This window comes from Chelonia mydas, chromosome 2, assembly GCF_015237465.2.
Source record: "Chelonia mydas isolate rCheMyd1 chromosome 2, rCheMyd1.pri.v2, whole genome shotgun sequence".
Classification (NCBI taxonomy): domain Eukaryota; kingdom Metazoa; phylum Chordata; order Testudines; family Cheloniidae; genus Chelonia; species Chelonia mydas.
In genome coordinates, this window is record NC_057850.1 from 441,874 (window position 1) to 462,011 (window position 20,138).

The 20,138-nt window shown below is 45.4% G+C and overlaps 1 protein-coding gene across 1 annotated transcript in view; it reads left to right on the forward strand.

Moving 5' to 3' along the window:
* The window catches only part of IQANK1 (IQ motif and ankyrin repeat containing 1), a 151,614-nt gene that overhangs the window by 117,367 nt on the left and 14,109 nt on the right, over positions 1-20,138 (forward strand). The window contains exons 8-14 of the mRNA XM_037891682.1: positions 2,243-2,382; positions 2,774-2,828; positions 3,517-3,609; positions 12,791-12,899; positions 14,007-14,103; positions 15,507-15,641; positions 16,069-16,197. Coding sequence (XP_037747610.1) covers positions 2,243-2,382; positions 2,774-2,828; positions 3,517-3,609; positions 12,791-12,899; positions 14,007-14,103; positions 15,507-15,641; positions 16,069-16,197 — 758 coding nt within the window. The remainder of the gene's footprint in view (positions 1-2,242; positions 2,383-2,773; positions 2,829-3,516; positions 3,610-12,790; positions 12,900-14,006; positions 14,104-15,506; positions 15,642-16,068; positions 16,198-20,138) is intronic.

The window sequence follows — 20,138 nt, forward strand, 5'->3', positions numbered from 1 at the left end:
ACAGCACCCGTAGTTCTTTAGGTGTACTGTCCTAACAGATTCCAAGATCTGAGAATGCTAAAGGAGTTGGCGGATGTGATTGCAGAGCCAATGGCCATTATCTTTGAAAACTCATGGCGGTCGGGGGAGGTCCCAGACGACTGGAAAAAGGCTAATGTAGTGCCCATCTTTAAAAAAGATAAGAAGGAGGATCCTGGGAACTACAGGCCAGTCAGCCTCACCTCAGTCCCTGGAAAAATCATGGAGCAGGTCCTCAAAGAATCAATTCTGAAGCACTTCGAGGAGAGGAAAGTGATCAGGAACAGTCAGCATGGATTCACCAAGGGCAAGTCATGCCTGACGAATCTAATTGCCTTCTATGACGAGATAACTGGCTCTGTGGATGAAGGGAAAGCAGTGGACGTGTTGTTCCCTGACTTTAGCAAAGCTTTTGACACGGTCTCCCACAGTATTCTTGCCAGTAAGTTAAAGAATTATGGGCTGGATGAATGGACGATAAGGTGGACAGAAAGCTGGCTAGATTGTCGGGCTCAATGGGTAGTGATCAATGGCTCCATGTCTAGTTGGCAGCCGGTATCAAGTGGAGTGCCCCAAGGGTTGGTCCTCGGGCCGCTTTTGTTGAATATCTTCATAAATGATCTGGAGGATGGTGTGGATTGCACCCTTAGCAAGTTTGCAGATGACACTAAACTGGGAGGAGAGGTAGATATGCTGGAGGGTAGGGATAGGATACAGAGGGCCCTAGACAAATGAGAGGATTGGGCCAAAAGAAATCTGATGAGGTTCAACAAGGACAAGTGCAGAGTCCTGCACTTAGAACGGAAGAATCCCATGCACCGCTACAGACTAGGGACCGAATGGCTCGGCAGCAGTTCTGCAGAAAAGGACCTAGGGGTTACAGTGGACAAGAAGCTGGATATGAGTCAACAGTGTGCCATTGTTGCCAAGAAGGCCAATGGCATTTTGGGCTGCATAAGTATGGGCATTGCCAGCAGATCGAGGGACGTGATCGTTCCCCTCTATTCGACATTGGTGAGGCCTCATCTGGAGTACTGTGTCCAGTTTTGGGCCCCACACTACAAGAAGGATGTGGAAAAATTGGAAAGAGTCCAGCGGAGGGCAACAAAAATGATTAGGGGACTGGAACACATGAGTTATGAGGAGAGGCTGAGGGAATTGGGATTGTTTAGTCTGCGGAAGAGAAGAATGAGGTGGGATTTGATAGCTGCTTTCAACTACCTGAAAGAGGGTTCCAAAGAGGATGGATCTAGACTGTTCTCAGTGGTAGCAGATGATAGAACAAGGAGTAATGGTCTCAAGTTGCAGTGGGGGGGGGGGGGGTTAGGTTGGATAGTAGGAAAAACTTTTTCACTAGGAGGGTGGTGAAACATTGGAATGCGTTACCTATGGAGGTGGTGGAATCTCCTTCCTTAGAAGTTTTTAAGGTCAGGCTTGACAAAGCCCTGGCTGAGATGATTTAGTTGGGGATTGGTCCTGCTTTGATGACCTTCTGAGGTCCCTTCCAACCCTAATATTCTATGATTCCATGTTCTGCTCTCTGTCTTTGCTAAAAGAAGATACATAACATTTATAGATACAAAAGCTTAGGGACATTTACTGTACTCATTAATTACCCTAGGGTAATTACCCTAGGGATCCTTATTGGCAAGGGAATGAAGAGGTGGTTGAGGCCATCCTGCCCCTTATAACCTCAGCTGTGGGGGGTTGCAACAATGCCCAGGGTACAGGCATGGCCCTGACAGACACTGCTATTCAAAAGAATCCGATCTTACATGCATGGGGCACATGAGCACCAAAATCGGAATCCCATGCAGACAACACATCTTGAGCTACAGTTAATGTAGGGTAAGTAACCGTTCTTTATGTGAGCAAAGGATGGTTGATAGGCACTCATATATAGCAGTGATGCAGACTGTTTAACTACAAGAGTGAGATAAATCATCCTATCAGGTTCATTCATGCAAAGAGTAAAATAGTGTCAACAGGACAGTCCCTCAATTTAAGAGTGAATATTTAGATTAAGGAAACTACACAGGGTTAGCAGTGCCTATGATGTTAGTGGTGCAGATTGCCCTTTCTTTGGTCCCACTTATCTTAGATGAAGGGTTATGTTCCCAGCCCTAGTACCCATTGTTGGTGCTGCTGAGATTGAAGAGTGGGTCGCAGCCATTAATTTTATGTATTTACAGCCACAGTGGTGTTTGTGTTTGTTTCCAATAAGATTGCTTCTTTGGACAGCTTGGTTGCCATTCTGCAGTCCTGGGACATCAGCCTGACCGAGTTGATGCTACAGAAGATGGAGGCAGAACAGCAAAGAAGAGCCTTGCTGGAAAAGAAGCAGAAAGAAGCTGAGACTCACCGGTGAGAGCTGCACCCCAGCCCTAGCCAGGAAAGGGAAGATAGTTAGATACAGCAGTCACAAACACTGTTACACTGAAAGGGTTTTTTACCTTTTGAATGGGTCATGGTTTGAGAACTTGGACTTTGTGAGACAAAAGGCAAAAGAAGCTAAGAAAGAGGCAGAATAGTAAGATGAGAAGGGGTAAAAGAAGGAACCTCAAGTTTATGTCCCAGGTGTTGCCCAAGAGTTTGTCCCATTGCAGGGGGTGATGTCATTTGGTTCCTTTTCCTCACTTCGTCTGATCAGGACATCTTTTAGAATCAGGGAAGGGGGTCCAGAAACTGCAGTGCTGCTGTGCCCCTCCCCACTGTGAAGGACTCAGAGACTGAACTGTGTTGTTCTTTCCCATAGAATGAACGAGGAGGTGGAGCAGCTGGCTAAAGTGCAGGAGAGATGTAACAAGGAGGTCAGGCCTGCTCTTTTTAGAAACTATTAAACAGCCCCCAGGTATCATTTTTTCCCCATTTCCAGCCCTTCCCTGTGGTGGCCATATTTCTTCTTATTCTTCAGTGCCCGACTTTCCTGGTCAGCTGATCCCTGATGGGATTGAGCTGGAATTGGTGTGCATTTAGATGCTGATCTCTGGACTTAGATGTCAGCCCTTCTAGTCTTAAAGAGAGGGGTAGCACTTGCTAATTGGTGTCATTTGTGCAAGACTGGTTTGTACCTGCATGGAGAAAACGCAATTCCATCTGCTCTGTCTCCAAGAGAGAGTTGATGGGATATGTTCTGTACTCCTCACGGTGCATGCCTGGGACAAATATTCATGCTGCTCAGTTGCACTTGCATAGAGACTGCCAGCCAGCCTGCCCTAGCTACTGGTCAGTCCCCTTTGACCTTTTTATACAGCCAGCCAACTGGTCCCAACATCTGATCCAGACCAGGGGTTTACTGTCCCTCCTGAGAACAGTAGGGTAGAATTTATCCGCTGTGTGTGACAGGAATGTTGCAGCCCCATCTAGAGCATAGGGACAAGGAATTTAAGCCTTGCAGGTGTGACAAAGGATTCTGTTTTCCTCCCCACCTAAGACAAAATTGTATTGGGGCCCACCTTCATCTTTCCCATCTGTTTCCTCCTTTTTCCTCCCATGCAGCTGCAGCAGGCCTACTGTGAACTGAACAGGAGAATCACAGAGCATGACAAGTGTCAGAGAAAGCAGATGGTCAATGCAGAGCTGACCCTGCAGGTGAGGCTCCCAGGCCCTTCTGCCCCTTTAGGCCTGTCAGGAAGGGACTCCAGAGAGGTTCCAAGCTGCCTTTGCTCCATTGGACCTGAGGAGCAGCTTGGGGCTCTCTGCCACATCCTTTCAGAATATTTGGGGTAGGAGGTCTGCACAGTGTGCACCCAACATTGGGGCTCGTAGATTATTAGGCCAGAAGGGACCGTTGCAATCATCTAGTCTGACCTGCTTAACACAGGCCATAGGACATCCCTGAATGAATTCCTATTTACACTAGAGCGTCTCTTTTAGAAAATATCCAAACTTTGTTAGAACGTCCAGTGATGGAGATATCACAGTTCCAGGGTTAACTGCACCTCTGTCTTGGTCTGCTCAAAGGCACCCCTTTAAGACTCAGGCCTCCAGCCACCACCTCTCCATGGGCAGGGACCCATGTCCCTCTCCCTCCAGACTAGGTATTTAGGCTTGTAGTCCCCCTTCCGATTCACTATGCTTATCCCAGCAGGTCTGACTTTAGTTCACTGCCTGCAGTTCTACTCTTTCCCAGTGGCTATGATGGTTGTTTCACAGAGCACAATATATATATATATATATGTACTCTGTAATGCTTTTGTCCTAAATATAATTTTTAAAAAATTGTCTACGTGCGTGTTAAGTTTACCGGGTGACACCCATCATCCACGTGGAGACCCTGGTAGGTTCTAGTTCTTCAAACCCTACAGCAAGGTTTTTCCCTCTCAGTTACAGTCTAATGTTAATTTGAGGATCAAATGAGGCCACTCAATCAGTTCAGGCTGAGCCTTTGTCATCTGGGTCTCTTGAACCTGGTCTGAATCAGTATGTGAAATGCCCCCAAGAGCTGGTAATTATCTGGAGTTGTTTACCTGTCCTGGGATCTGCAGGATTCACCCCCCCACACACAGACACTTATTGTAGTTGCTGGAGTTAGCTCTATAACCCTCCCCCATGGAGCTAGAATACAATCCTTATCTGACAAAGATACACAACATTTATCGATACAAAAGCTTAGGGACATTTACTGTACTCATTATCAAGCTGTCCTGCAGTGGCTCAAGAGCATGAGTACCAACCTCAGGGCAGACGGGTTTTTGTTTGTTTTTTTTTTTTTTTAAAACAGGCCCAAACCCCAAACTGGTTGAGAGCTCTATACTTAGATTTCACCAACCAGTTATCAAGTGTATACTCCTTAGGCACTATAACAGCCTTAACATGGAGTCACAGACAGTTGGTACTCCCTGTCTCGCCACCTAGGGAAGCTTGCCCTTGTGATAGATGGCCTTTACACCACGAATCACAGCAATATTCAGGTTACGCCCAGTCCTGAATTGCATGTTAGAGCTCACACTGAAGACAACGCTTGTAGCCAATCCTATACTAAACTATCTAAAGATTTACTAAATAGGAAAAGGTAACGATATTTTTTGACAAGGTTAAAGCAGATAATAACTTACAATCTTAACTTTCAAAAAGTAATAGAAGCGTCTATAATAAGCAAGGTCTGTATGTCCTTTAGGGCTAACCCAGGATAAGCACTGGGAATCTTTTGTTTATTCTAGTAATCCTTGTTCCCCCCAGAGTCCAAGCAGTATAAAGTTACAGTTCCTGCTTGTTCAGGGGTTTTATTCACTTCCTCACTTCTGCTTTGATCTGCCAACTCAGCTGATGGAAGCAATTCAGTTGCAAGACTCATCTTCCCGGGGGTGGGAAGAGTAAACAACAGTCTTTCTTTTGTCCTCTTTAATCTTAGTTGAAGGCTGCTATCTAATCCGTCCTCACTCTTCTCCTCTGCAGACTAAATAAGCCCAGTTCCCTCAGCCTCTCCTCATAAATCATGTGTCCCAGTCCCCTAATCATTTTTGTTGCACTTCGCTGGACTCTGTCCAATTTGTCCACATCCTTTCTGTAGTGGGGGCACCAAAACTGCATGCAATACTCCAGATGTGGCCTCACCAGTGCCAAATAGAGGGGAATAATCACTTCCCTCAATCTGCTGGCAATGCTCCTACTAATTCAGTCCAATATGCCGTTAGCCTTCTTAGCAACAAGGGCACACTGTTGACTCGTATCCAACTTCTCGTCCACTGTAACCCCTAGGTCCTTTTCTGCAGAACTGCCGCTTAGCCATTTGGTCCCTAGTCTGTAGCAGTGCATGGAATTCTTCCGTCCTAAGTGCAGGACTCTACACTTGTCCTTGTTGAACCTCATCAGATTTCTTTGGGCCCAATCCTCAAATTTGTCTAGGTCACTCTGGACCGTTCCCCTACCCTCCAGTGTATCTACCTCTCCCCCCAACTTAGTGTCATCTGCGAACTTGCTGAGTGTACAATCCATCCCATCATCCAAATCGTTAATGATGATGTTGAACAAAACCAGCCCCAGGACAGACCTCGTGGCACTCCGCTTGATACCAGCTCCCAACTAGACATCGAGCCGTTGACCACTACCCACTGAGCCCAATGATCTAGCCAGCTTTCTATCCACCTTATAGTCCATTTATCCAATCTATACTTTTTTTAACTTGCTGGTAAGAATATGGTGGGAGACCATATCAAAAGCTTTGCTAAAGTCAGGACATATCACGTCAGGTTTAGGCACTAGAACTATCAGAACGTCAGGTTTACGGTATACCTGGTATACCAGGTAAACGTCCTGATACCAGGATAAGTGAAATGGCAGCTGCTCCAGGTCAATTAAGACACCTGGGGCCAATTAAGAACTTTCCAGAAGGCAGGGAGAAGGCTAGGTTGATTGGGACACCTGAAGCCAATCAGGGGCTGGCTGAAACTAGTTAAAAGCCTCCCAGTCCGTCAGGTGGGTGTGCATGTCAGGAGCTGTGGGAGGAAGTTGTGTTGTTGGAGAGGCTGAGTAGTACACACCATATCAGGCACAAGGAAAGAGGCCCTGAGGTAAGGGTGAAGTGGAGCTTGAGGAAGTGAGGGCTGCTGTGGGGGAAGTAGCCCAGGGAATTGTACATGTCATGTTTCTAAAAGGTCAGCTACCATAGCTGATACTATTAGGGTCCCTGGGCTGGAGCCCGGAGTAGAGGGTGGGCCTGGGCTCCCCGCCCCCTTTTCCCCCTGATTAATCACTGAGACTGGGAGACAACAGAGACTGTGCAAGGAAGGATAACTTCTCCTCACCTCCCTCGCTGGCTTATGATGAAAATGGCTCAGTAGACTGTGACCCTTGTCTCTAGAGAGAGAAGGGTTACGTGGAGGGTCACAGTGAGCCTCTGAGGCTAGCGAAATCTGCCAGGAAATGCGGGACCCACGGAGGCAAGGATAGAGCTTTGTCACATTGGCCATAAGCTTTCGTGGGCTAGAACCCACTTCATCGGATGCATGGAGTGAAAATACAGGAGCAGGTATAAATACATGAAAGGATGGGGGGTTGCTATTACCAAGTGTGAGGTCAGCCTAATGAGTTAAATCAATTAACAGCAGGATACCAAGGGAGGAAAAAAGAAAAGGAGTACTTGTGGCACCTTAGAGACTAACCAATTTATTTGAGCATAAGCTTTCGTGAGCTACAGCTCGCTTCATCGGATGCATACTGTGGAAACTGCAGAAGACCCACAGTATGCATCCGATGAAGTGAGCTGTAGCTCACGAAAGCTTATGCTCAAATAAATTGGTTAGTCTCTAAGGTGCCACAAGTACTCCTTTTCTTTTTGCGAATACAGACTAACACGGCTGTTACTCTGAAACCTGTCATTATGCAAGGGAGGAAAAGTAACTTTTGAAGTGGTAAAAGTCTGTCATAATTTGGGGCCTCTTTCTGCCCCACCACCTCCACAAACATGATACAGTTTTGCGGTGACCTAGAATCCTACTTTCGACGTCTCCGACTCAAGGAATATTTCTAACACACCACTGAACAGCACACTAACACACATGAAGCTTCCTGGCAACACTACAAAAAGAAGGATTCTGCGTGGACGCCTCCTGAAGGTCGAAACAACAGATGGACTTCTACATAGAGTGCCGCCGTCGACGTGCACGGGCTGAAATTGTGGAAAAGCAGCATCACTTGCCCCATAACCTCAGCCGTGCTGAACACAATGCCATCAACAGCCTCAGAAACAACTCTGACATCATAATCAAAAAGGCTGACAAAGGAGGTGCTGTCGTCATCATGAATAGGTCAGAATATGAACAAGAGGCTGCTAGGCAGCTCTCCAACACCACTTTCTACAAGCCATTACCCTCTGATCCCGCTGAGGGTTACCAAAAGAAACTACACCATCTGCTCAAGAAACTCCCTGAAAAAGCACAAGAACAAATCTGCACAGACACACCCCTGGAACCCTGACCTGGGGTATTCTATCTGCTACCCAAGATCCATAAACCTGGAAATCCTGGACGCCCCATCATCTCAGGCATTGGCACCCTGACAGCAGGATTGTCTGGCTATGTAGACTCCCTCCTCAGGCCCTATGCTACCAGCACTCCCAGCTATCTTCGAGACACCACTGACTTCCTGAGGAAACTATAATCCATCGGTGATCTTCCTGAAAACACCATCCTAGCCACTATGGATGTAGAAGCCCTCTACACCAACATTCCACACAAAGATGGACTACAAGCCATCAGGAATAGCATCCCTGATACCATCACGGCAAACCTGGTGGTTGAACTTTGAGACTTTGTCCTCACCCACAACTATTTCAGATTTGGGGACAATTTATACCTTCAAGTCAGCGGGACTGTTATGGGAAGCCACATGGCCCCTCAGTATGCCAACATTTATATGGCTGACTTAGAACAATGTTTCTTCAGCTCTCGTCCCCTCACACCCCTACTCTACTTGTGCTACATTGATGACATCTTCATCATCTGGACCCATGGAAAGGAGGCCCTTGAGGAATTCCACCAAGATTTCAACTATTTCCACCCTACCATCAACCTCAGCCTGGACTAGTCCACACAAGAGGTCCGCTTCCTAGACACCACAATGCTAATAAGCACTGGTCACATAAACACCACCCTATACCAGAAACCTACTGACCGCTATACTTACCTACATGCCTTCAGCTTTCATCCAGACCACATCACACGATCCATTGTCTACAGCCAAACTCTAAGATACAACTGCATTTGCTCCTATCCCTCAGACAGAGACAAACACCTACAGAATCTCTATCAAGCATTCTTAAAACTGCACTACCCACCTAGTGAAGTGAAACAGAGCCAGAGCCAGAAGGATACCAAGAAGTCACCTACTACAAGACAGGCCCAACAAAGGAAGTAACAGAACGACACTAGCTGTCACCTACAGCCCCAAACTAGAACCTCTCCAGCGCATCATCAGGGATCTACAACCTATCCTGAAGGACGATCCCTCACTCTCACAGACCTTGGGAGACAGGTCAGACCTAGCTTACAGACAGCCCCCCAACCTGAAGCAAATACTCACCAGCAACTACACACCACACAACAAAAACACCAACCCAGGAACCAAACCCCAGTGCCAACTCTGTCCACATATCTATTCAGGGGACACCATAATAGGGCCTAATCACATCAGCCACACTATCAGAGGCTTGTTCACCTGTGCATCTACCAATGTGATATATGCCATCATGTGCCAGCAGTGCCCCTCTGCCATGTACATTGGCCAAACCAGACAGTCTCTACGCAAAAGAATAAATGGACACAATGGACATCAGGAATCCTAACATTCAAAAACCAGTAGGAGAACACTTCAATCTCTCTGGTCACTCAAAAACAGACCTAAAAGTGGCAATTCTTCAACAAAAATACTTCAAAAACAGACTCCAATGTGAAGCTGCAGAACTGGAATTCATTTGCAAACTGGATACTATCAGATTAGGCCTGAATTGAGACTGGGAGTGGTTGGGTCATTACAAAACCTAAACTTAATTTTCCCTACTGTTACTCACACCTTCTTGTCAACTGTCTGTAATGGGCCACTCTCTTACCACTTCAAAAGTTATTTTTCCTCCCTTGGTATCCTGCTGTTAATTGATTTTTAACTCATTAGATTGATCTCACACTTGGTAAAGCAACCCCCCATCCTTTCATGTATTTATACCTGCTCCTGTGTTTTCACTCCATGCATCCAGTGAAGTAGGTTCTAGCCCACGAAAGCTTATGCACAAATAAATTTGTTAGTCTCTAAGGTGCCACAAGGACTCCTCGTTATTTTTGCTGATACAGACTAACACGGCTACCACTCTGAAACCTGTATTGTGTCAATATTCTAAAAGGGCAAACAAATTAGGTCTTGTCTTATCAGAAAAACCTAATATCATTTAATTGGAGATTAAAATGTTGGTTCATAAACATAAGTACAGAGATGTAATATACTTAGGCACTATACAATATCAATAAAGCACACATTACATGAATTAAGAACTGGCTAACAGAGAACTCAAAGTAGTTGTCAATGAGGAATCATCATTGAATGGGAGTGTTTTTAGCAGGTTCTGCAGGGATTAGCATTAGGCTTGATGCTAGTCAATATTTTTGACAATGATCTGGAAGTAATTGTAAAATCACTACTGATTTCAGTAGAATGTGAGCTAATATTCTGCCTACTGTACAGAGGAGAGTAATGCCTCTGTAGTTTCCACAGTTGGCTTTGCTGCCTTTTTTTGAACAGTGATACAATAATAGCATCTTTGAAGTCTTGTGGCATTTCTTCTTCCTCTCTAGTGCTACTCAGGATGTCATGAAACACCTCGATAGCCTTTGGGCCTGCTCCTTTATACAGTTCTGCTGGAATACCATCCTTTCCAGATGCTTTGCCAGAGTTCAGTTGTTTTGATGGCTTTTATAACTTCCTCAACTGATGGAGAGAGATCGAGATCCTCTCTGATGGGCTTCTCAGGTAAATGGTCAAGGACACACCAATCGACTGTGGATGGTCTGTTGAATAGACTACTGAAGTATTCAGCCCATCTCTGTATGATTCCCACCTTGTCTTTGAGGGTTGTGCCATCTGTCGACTTTAAGGGGGCTGTGCCAGATTTAGATGGTCCGTAGACTGCTTTGAGAGAGTCAAAGAACATGTTTGCGTTGTTTGTATCTGCGTAATGCTGGACTTCTGCAGCTTTCCTCTCCCACCACTCTCCTGCATTCTCCTTCGTTCAGACTGGGCCTTGCTCTGTAGATACTTAAACCTATCTTTCTTTGAGATGGAAGTGAGTTTATTCTGCCATTCAACAAATGTTTTCTGCTTGTCACTTAGAAGTTTGGAGATGTCCTCATTGTTCTCATTGAACCAGTCCTGGTGTACACTTTTTCTTTGGCACCAGCACTGATTTAGCTCTCATTCTACTGAACAGACTCATTGCAAACGTATCTGAGGAGAATCTGCCAGAAGCGCAGAGTGGCTTCAGACCAAGTTGTAGAACTATGGACATGATCTTTGTTGTAAGGCAGGTCCAGGAAAAATGTTTAGAGCAGAACATGGATCTGTATGCAGTTTTCATAGATTTGACCAAAGCTTTTGATACGGTCAACAGAGAGGGTCTATGGGCCTATGGGCTATTCTACATAAACTGGGCTGCCCATGAACGTGCATACAAATCATCTGTCTGTTCCATGACCACATGACAGTGCAAGTACTCGACAGTGGTGACTTCTCCGATGCATTTGAAATCTTGAATGGGGTGAAGCAAGGCTGTATACTTGCTCCAGTGCTGTTCAGCTTCTTCTTTGCCTGTGTCCTCAGCCATGCCACAAGGGACTTGGATCAGGGGATATACATTCACTATTGACTCGATGGCTCCCTCTTTGATCTTTGAATACTCAGTGCTAAGACCAAGATGCTGGAGAGGCTTCTTGTCAAGGCACTTTTCACAGATGACTGTGCCTTGATGGCTCATAGACATCAGGTCATCATTGATAGATTTTTCTGAAGCATCTCAGCTCTTTAGTCTCACCATCAGTCTCTGGAAGACAGAGGTCTTGTTTCAGCCAGCACTTCATTCCAATGCCCCAGTGCCAGCCACCTTCATCCATGGTACACAGTTGAAAAATGTGGATCAATTCAAGTATTTGGGCAGTACCATCTCAAGTGATGGTTCTCTTGATAAGGAAATCTCCTCCAGAATTAGGAGAGCCAGCCAGGCCCTTGGCTGACTTCAAACAAAAGTTCTTAATCAACACAACATCTGTCTCTCCACCAAATTGAAGATCTACAGTGCAGTGGTTCTAACTTCACTCCTGTATGAATCTGAGACATGGACTCTTTATAGACATCACATTTAAAGAACTTGAGCAATTTCACATGCGCTCCCTCCGCCCAATAATGAGCATTCGCTGGCAGGAATATTAAAGTCCTTCAGAGAGCGAACACAACCAGCACTGAGGAAATTTTATTGAGAATATAACTTAGGTGGACCGGGCATGTCCTCAGAATGGCAGACCACTGTCTCCCAAAACAGATCTTGTTTGGGGAGCTGAGTCAGGGCAAAAGAAAGAAGCGTTGTCCGTATAAGCACTTCAAAGATAATCTAAAGAATCACGAAATTATCTCCAGGCTGCATGTGAAAGGCACCACAGAGCTGCATAATCACACCCCATAGATACAGACTTCCCATGACCTCTCAGTGCGGTTGACTCTGTGCATCAGGATTCAGAGTCATATGCGTAGCCATATATGAGAACTATGACAATATCGTCGTCATCGCCAGGGATGGACTACCAATAATACTGATTAGATTTGCGGATAATACAAAGATCAGTAGAGTGGTAAAAATTGACCAGGACAGGATAGTCATATGGGGTGAAGTGGATTGCCTGGTAAACTGGGCCCATTCAAACAAAATGTTATAGCAAAGACAAATGGAAGGTCATATCTCTAGAAACAAAGAAAGCAGCCCCTATTACAATCCCCCGTTCTGTATCCCGGAAATCAGTGACTCTGAAAAGGATTTAAGGGTCATAGTGGACAAGCAATTGAACATGAGCTCCCAGTGTGATGCCGTTTCAAAACGGTCTAATGCAATCCTTAGGTGTATAGGGAAGTAGTAAGTAAAAGAGTGGTGATTTTATTTCTGTATACTGTATTGGTGAACTCGGTACTGGAATGAAATTTTATGGCCTGTTTTATACAGAGTTCAGATTAAATGATCCAATAGTCCCATTTGGCCTTAAAATCTATGAAAAACTTGTCCTAATGCATTTCCTTACTTTAGGCAATTGGTGATGCAGAGAAGTTGGTGGAGACTCTACGTCTGGCTGCTGAGAAAGCAGAGGAGAAACTGTCCCTGGCCAGGCTCAGGTTGCGAGAACAGACTCAGGAAGGTAGGTTTAGGCCTTGGTCATGAACTGTTAATAGAGTAAGGTTGGGGGAAGAGGGAGGTTCTTGATCAGGACCCAGGTGTATCTGTAGTTCTTTAAGGCTTTGTTCATATGGATCCTACTCATGGTGTGCACGTGCTCCATGAATATGAGATTGGAATCCTTTCACCAGGTAGGAAAGTTCCTCTACAATGAGCCACTAATCAGAACTAAAAAAACCCCAAGATCCTGCCAGCTGGGCACAAGACACTTCATTAACTATATTAATTATTAAGACTAAAACTGTTAGGAAAAAAGATGCTAAACTTAGAGACAGTGGACAGATACTGTTGAGTTCTTTCTCGCTACTATGGGTGGTTAAGAGGCTATCAGTGCCGCTCTGCCCTATCTGACCTCAGGTGTGTTGCTGGAGAAACCTTGCTTATGATGGGTTAGGAAATGAGCAGCCTCTGGCCACGAGAGACTTTGTCTGGGGTGAAGGATACAATACAACTTTGTTATGTCTTTTATAGTTCTAAGCATATTTTCAAACCTTGTCATCTACATTTGGTTCTTAAATTTTGTATTTGAGCTAAAATATCCAATGTAGGCCCTTAAATCCCAGTATGAGAACCCAAACGGCGGATTTTTTCGCAGTCTATAAGTATCTACATGGGGAACAGAAATTACTGGCCTTTATGAAAGAGTTACTGGGTGATGTTCCGTGGCCTGTATTACACAGAAAGTCAGATTAGATGATTCCAATGTTCTTTTCTGTCTTTATAATATGTGTCTATGAAGATTCAAATCTCCAAAGGGCATAAACACCAAGGAGGAAGAAGAAATGTTGACTAGTCCAAGTAGGTATACCTAGGGCAATAGAATGAAATCAAGAAAGGGAGAAGTTAGGTTAATATCTGGGAAATTTTCCTGACTGTGAGTGTTATTAGGCTATGGACTCCTCTTCCAAGGGAAGTGGCAGTATGGTAATACAAATAATCAATAATAGTTTCTACTGAAGGGACTTGCACCACTTTCCTTGGAAGAGCTTAACCATTCAACATTAATGTTCTTGCTGTTTTTTGTGTAGAATAGATAATGCTATTCAGTGCTTTCTCTACCCTTTACTAGGGGTGGGGAATGAATTCCAAGGGCTGAAGTGCTCCGTACAGGAACTTGATGATGTGCTATTGAAGGATGTAGGAGGCAAAATCCATTCAGATGGACGGTGAGTTAGAAAAGACAATGGTCATACAGATATCACCCTTGCTGTCATGTTTGTATCCAGCAGAAATGTCTTAAAAACAATGCTGCTTCCCTCAACTCCAAGGAAGAGAGCCTTCGCAAAGGGACTGACCTAAAGGTACTGATACACCTCTTGCCATTAAGCAGCCCTGATGTAGTGGGCTGTTGGACTAGTACCATTATACCCCATGGTGAAGAAGATCCTTTTATTGTTGGTATTAATAATTCTATTTATTAAATGCATGAAATCTGCTCAGCTCTGGTACAAGACACACAATTATTGTATTCCCTGATCACCTTACAACCTAAAGGAAGAGAGAAAAATGGAGAAGAGGAAGGAAACCTAAAGGAGGAAGGAGACATATGGAGTGGCTTTATTTTAGACTCCCTTGTGGGAATGGCATAAGAAGGTTTTTAAGGAGGGATCATCTCCCTGGTGCCACCAGTGTTACCTGGGGTTTCTCAGAACCCAAAGCTGGGTAACTTAATTGTTTCTCTCCAGGCGGTGTTAGGAATAAATCAATGGGAACACAGTGCTTCCATCTGATAAATGATTGATACAAGCAAGTGTGCTCTTATCCAAAACTACGATTTATTAGATATTAAGCACACACACACACACACATACGCAATAGGTTTAAGACATCCCAGATATAGTTACCCACAGTCTGAGATGGTTTCAAGTGATTACCAGCCAGGTTTCCAGGGGTCCTCTTTCTGTCCAGCTGACGGGGAGTTTAGATGTCAGCTCCTTGCCCAAAGAAAAGCTCCCTTGGACTGCTCAGAGGTATTTACTTTTACCTAATCTTTTATAGCTATCTCTAACAAGCACATAACCTATAGTGACTCCTAGTGGGTCAGCATCATAACCTCTACAGGGTCCACTAATTCTCCTAATTTCAGCAAACTACTCATTATCTCAAAACATTTCTAATATTTCCAGCCATAACAACAATACGTCAGGGGCACCTAAAACCAAGGTTGCTCTTACCTCACTCTCTTCCATAACTTTCTGTCTCATCCTCCCATTCTGATTAACAAACTGCAAGTATGCAGTTGTCTGACCTTGTCTCACAAAGGCCTAAGATTATTCCTAGCCATGTGATGTTTGGTTTTCAGCTGGCAGTGGCTGAACATATAAAATTGCTTACTGCAGTACTGTCAAGTTCTGGGCTACATGCAGGAATATCAAATTCCGGGGTAACACCAGGTTCTTCCCTGCAGGGCTGGAGGGAGTGTCTGCTTGTTGCTAGTTCTCCAGCAGGTGCGGGGGGAATATTTGCTGGTTGTATTGGGTTTTGGTATTTGGTCTTTCAGCTCTAGTTCAGATGCTTAGTTCCCTGTCCCCACTAATGATGGGTGTCTCTGTCTCATCTTCACATACAGATGGCCATTAATCATTGATCCATCTGGACAGGCTGCAACTTTCCTGCGGTATCGAGACACAAATTACTTGAACACACTGAACCCAAATGATATGAACATGGAGACCATTCGACTGGCCTTGCTGGGGGCCCTCCGGTAGGTGGCAGAGCACCAGGAATGGGAAGGCAGGATGGCAGGCTTCGACACAGCATAGGTTGGTGTTCCTGATGATCTAAGAGTGCATATATGAGTGAGCTGGAGGAATAAAACCATTAGCTGGTAGTGCATGTGGCTGTGAGGGAGTGAGTTGCTTTTTGATACCCTCTGCCTGGGGAAGTAGCTGCACTTCCTTCACAGTTAGTATTTCTGGTCGTCTTTCACAAAAGGAAATGCTGGCTGAGTGAGGGGCCTTTTCTCCCCAGTCCCCTTTCCACATTGTGCTAAAGGGAAGGCTGTCCATACATGTAATACCTGAGACCCATCATTATCAAGAGAGAGAGATTTGTTTTGTCTATCTTTTGTATTAAGGACCTTGGACTGTCCTGTAGTACATATGATCAACCATTCAGACCTCTGCTCTTAGGTATGGAAAGCCAGTGGTGTTTGACATGATGGAAGTGAACATGTTTGATGCCGTGAAGAGACAGTTGGAGGGAATAGAGTCTGGATTGGCAGAGGCAATTCTGAGCAAGCAGATACTGCAGAATGAAAGGTAAGAATTTGTGAGTATGGTAAACTCCATGAGCTTCAATGGAGAAATGGCACTTCTTCCAACCCTATTCCCTCCCAGCTTGGGGATGTAGGAATGTGCCATTCCCTTGGCCCATATCAGCCTTGTCCTCTCCCAGCCTGGGAAGCCAGGGAGAAGGCTGAGCACCTCTACCCCAGAGCCCTATCTCCCACCATTCTCAGATACTAATGTTATGAGAGCCAGGGACAAATAGTATCTAGCTGTAGATATCTAGGGGTGAGGGACTGTCACCTCCAGCCCTTTGGCCTTCTCCCCTTATAATTTTGGGAAAAGGCCAAAAGCTTGCTGGTATATTTACCCTTTTCAAGCTCGGGGATGAGACTGTCACATCAGCCACCCCAACACTGGCACGTAACAGTCCAGGGTAGAGTTGGAGAAATTCCTGCACCCTAAGTAAAGTTTTCTGCAAATCCCACTCTTGATGCCCAATCAGGTGTGTGATTTGTGCTATTCAGTCAAGGCTGCCTTTGATTCTGAAACTTAACAATGACTTTTTAAATGTCAACTTTAACTGTCTTGTCACTGTACCAGAGACATCCAGTAAATGGTCTTGTCACTGTACCAGAGACATCCAGTAAATGGGCTTATCTCATAATCATAAACTCAAACCACTGCCATGTCTCTTGAGTGCCAAAACCACCAGCTTCCCCTACTAGCTTATAGGATGTATTGTCAATGTTCTAGGTACAGAGAATACCATGTAGAAGGGGCTCTATAAATATGTCAGACAAAAAAGAGTGATCAGGGATGGTGAGCTGGTAATGGAAGATGATAGAGAAGCAGAGCTGCTCAATGCCTACTTTGCTTCAGTCTTCACACACAAAAATAATGTGCCCAGACAACCAACGATATTATCATAGACAATAAAGGGGAAGGGATGCAGATTAGGATAAGCAAAGAACATGTCGGAGGTCTTCTGACTAGTTTGAATGTTTTATAGTCAGCAGGGCCTGATGGTATTCACCCCAAGATGCTGAAGGAATTAACTGATTTAGTTGGGGATTGGTCCTGCTTTGAGCAGGGGGTTGGACTAGATGACCTCCTGAGGTCCCTTCCAACCCCGATATTCTATGAACTGAAGAACTCTTGGAGCTGCTTGCAATAATATCTGCAAATTCTTATTTGAGTGATCATAGCATCATAGAATATCAGGGTGGGAAGGGACCTCAGGAGGTCATCTAGTCCAAACGCCTGCTCAAAGCAGGACCGATCCCCAATTAAATCATCCCAGCCAGAGCTTTGTCAAGCCTGACCTTAAAAACTTCTAAGGAAGGAGATTCTACCACCTCCCTAGGTAACGCATTCCAGTGTTTCACCACCCTCCTAGTGAAAAAGTTTTTCCTGATATCCAAACTAAATCTCCCCCACTGCAACTTGAGACCATTACCCCTTGTTCTGTCATCTGCTACCACTGAGAACAATCTAGAGCCATCCTCTCTGGAACCCCCTTTCAGGTAGTTGAAAGCAGCTATCAAATCCCCCCTCATTCTTCTCTTCCGCAGACTAAACATCCCCAGTTCCCTCAGCCTCTCCTCATAAGTCATGTGTTCCAGTCCCCTAATCATTTTTGTTGCCCTCCGCTGGACTCTTTCCAATTTTTCCACATCCTTCTTGTAGTGTGGGGCCCAAAACTGGACACAGTACTCCAGGTGAGGCCTCACGTCCCTCGATCTGCTGGCAATGCCCCTTCTTATACACCCCAAAATGCCATTGGCCTCCTTGGCAACCAGGGCACACTGTTGACTCATGTCCAGCTTCTTGTCCACTGTAACCCCTAGGTCCTTTTCTGCAGAACTGCTGCCAAGCCATTCAGTCCCTAGTCTGTAGCGGTGCATGGGATTCTTCCGTCCTAAGTGCAGGACTCTGCACTTGTCCTTGTTGAACGTCATCAGATTTCTTTTGGCCCAATCCTCTCATTTGTCTAGGGCCCTCTGTATCCTATCCCTACCCTCCAGCGTATCTACCTCTCCTCCCAGTTTAGTGTCATCTGCAAACTTGCTAAGGGTGCAATCCACACCATCCTCCAGATCATTTATGAAGATATTGAACAAAACCGGCCCCAGGACTGACCCTTGGGGCACTCCACTAGATATCGGCTGCCAACTAGACGTGGAGCCATTGATCACTACCCGTTGAGCCCGACAATCTAGCCAGCTTTCTATTGACCTTATAGTCCATTCATCCAGCCCATACTTCTTTAACTTGCTGGCAAGAATACTGTGGGAGACAGTGTCAAAAGCTTTGCTAAAGTCAAGGAACAACATGTCCACTGCTTTCCCTTCATCTACAGAGCCAGTTATCTCATCATAGAAGGCAATTAGATTAGTCAGGCATGACTTGCCCTTGGTGAATCCATGCTGACTGTTCCTGATCACTTTCCCCTCCTTTAAGTGCTTCAGGATTGATTCCTTGAGGACCTGCTCCATGATTTTTCCGGGGACTGAGGTGAGGCTGACTGGCCTGTAGTTCCCAGGATCCTCCTTCTTCCCTTTTTTAAAGATGGGCACTACATTAGCCTTTTTCCAGTCGTCCGGGACTTCCCCGGATTGCCATGAGTTTTCAAAGATAATGGCCAATGGCTCTGCAATCACATCCGCCAACTCCTTTAGCACTCTCTAATTCAGCGCATCTGGCCCCATGGACTTGTGTACGTCCAGCTTTTCTAAATAGTCCCGAACCACTTCTTTCTCCACAGAGGGCTGGTCACCTCCTCCCCATGCTGTGCTGCCCAGTGCAGCAGTCTGGGAGCTGACCTTGTTCGTGAATGGACAAGTGCAGAGTCTCATGTACCGCTACAGACTAGGGACCGAATGGCTCGGCAGCAGTTCTGCAGAAAAGGACCTAGGGGTTACAGTGGACGAGAAGCTGGATATGAGTCAGCAGTGTGCCCTTGTTGCCAAGAAGTCCAATGGCATTTTGGGGTGTATAAGTAGGGGCATTGCCAGCAGATCGAGGGACGTGATCGTTCCCCTCTATTCGACATTGGTGAGGCCTCATCTGGAGTACTGCGTCCAGTTTTGGGCCCCACACTACAAGAAGGATGTGGAAAAATTGGAAAGAGTCCAGCGGAGGGCAACAAAAATGATTAGGGGACTGGAACACATGACTTATGAGGAGAGGCTGAGGGAACTGGGGATGTTTAGTCTTCAGAAGAGAAGAATGAGGGGGGATTTGATAGCTGCTTTCAACTACCTGAAAGGGGGTTCCAAAGAGGATGGCTCTAGACTGTTCTCAGTGTTAGCAGATGACAGAACAAGGAGTAATGGTCTCAAGTTGCAGTGGGGGAGATTTAGTTTGGATATCAGGAAAAACTTTTTCACTAGGAGGGTGGTGAAACACTGGAATGCGTTACCTAGGGAGGTGGTGGAATCTCCTTCCTTAGAAGTTTTTAAGGTCAGGCTTGACAAAGCCCTGGCTGGGATGATTTAGTCAGGGATCGGTCCTGCTTTGAGCAGGGGGTTGGACTAGATGACCTCCTGAGGTCCCTTCCAACCCTGATATTCTATGATTCTAAGACAGAGGCAAAAAAAGCATTGAGTACATTAGCTTTTTCCACATCCTCTGTCACTAGGTTGTCTCCCTCATTCAGTAAGGGGCCCACACTTTCCTTGACTTTCTTCTTGTTGCTAACATACCTGAAGAAACCCTTCTTGTTACTCTTAACATCTCTTGCTAGCTGCACCTCCAGGTGTGATTTGGCCTTCCTGATTTCACTCCTGCATGCCCGAGTAATATTTTTATACTCATCCCTGGTCATTTGTCCAATCTTCCACTTCTTGTAAGCTTCTTTTTTGTATTTAAGATCAGCAAGGATTTCACTGTTAAGTCAAGCTGGTCGCCTGCCATATTTACTATTCTTTCTACACATCGGGATGGTTTGTCCCTGTAACCTCAATAAGGAT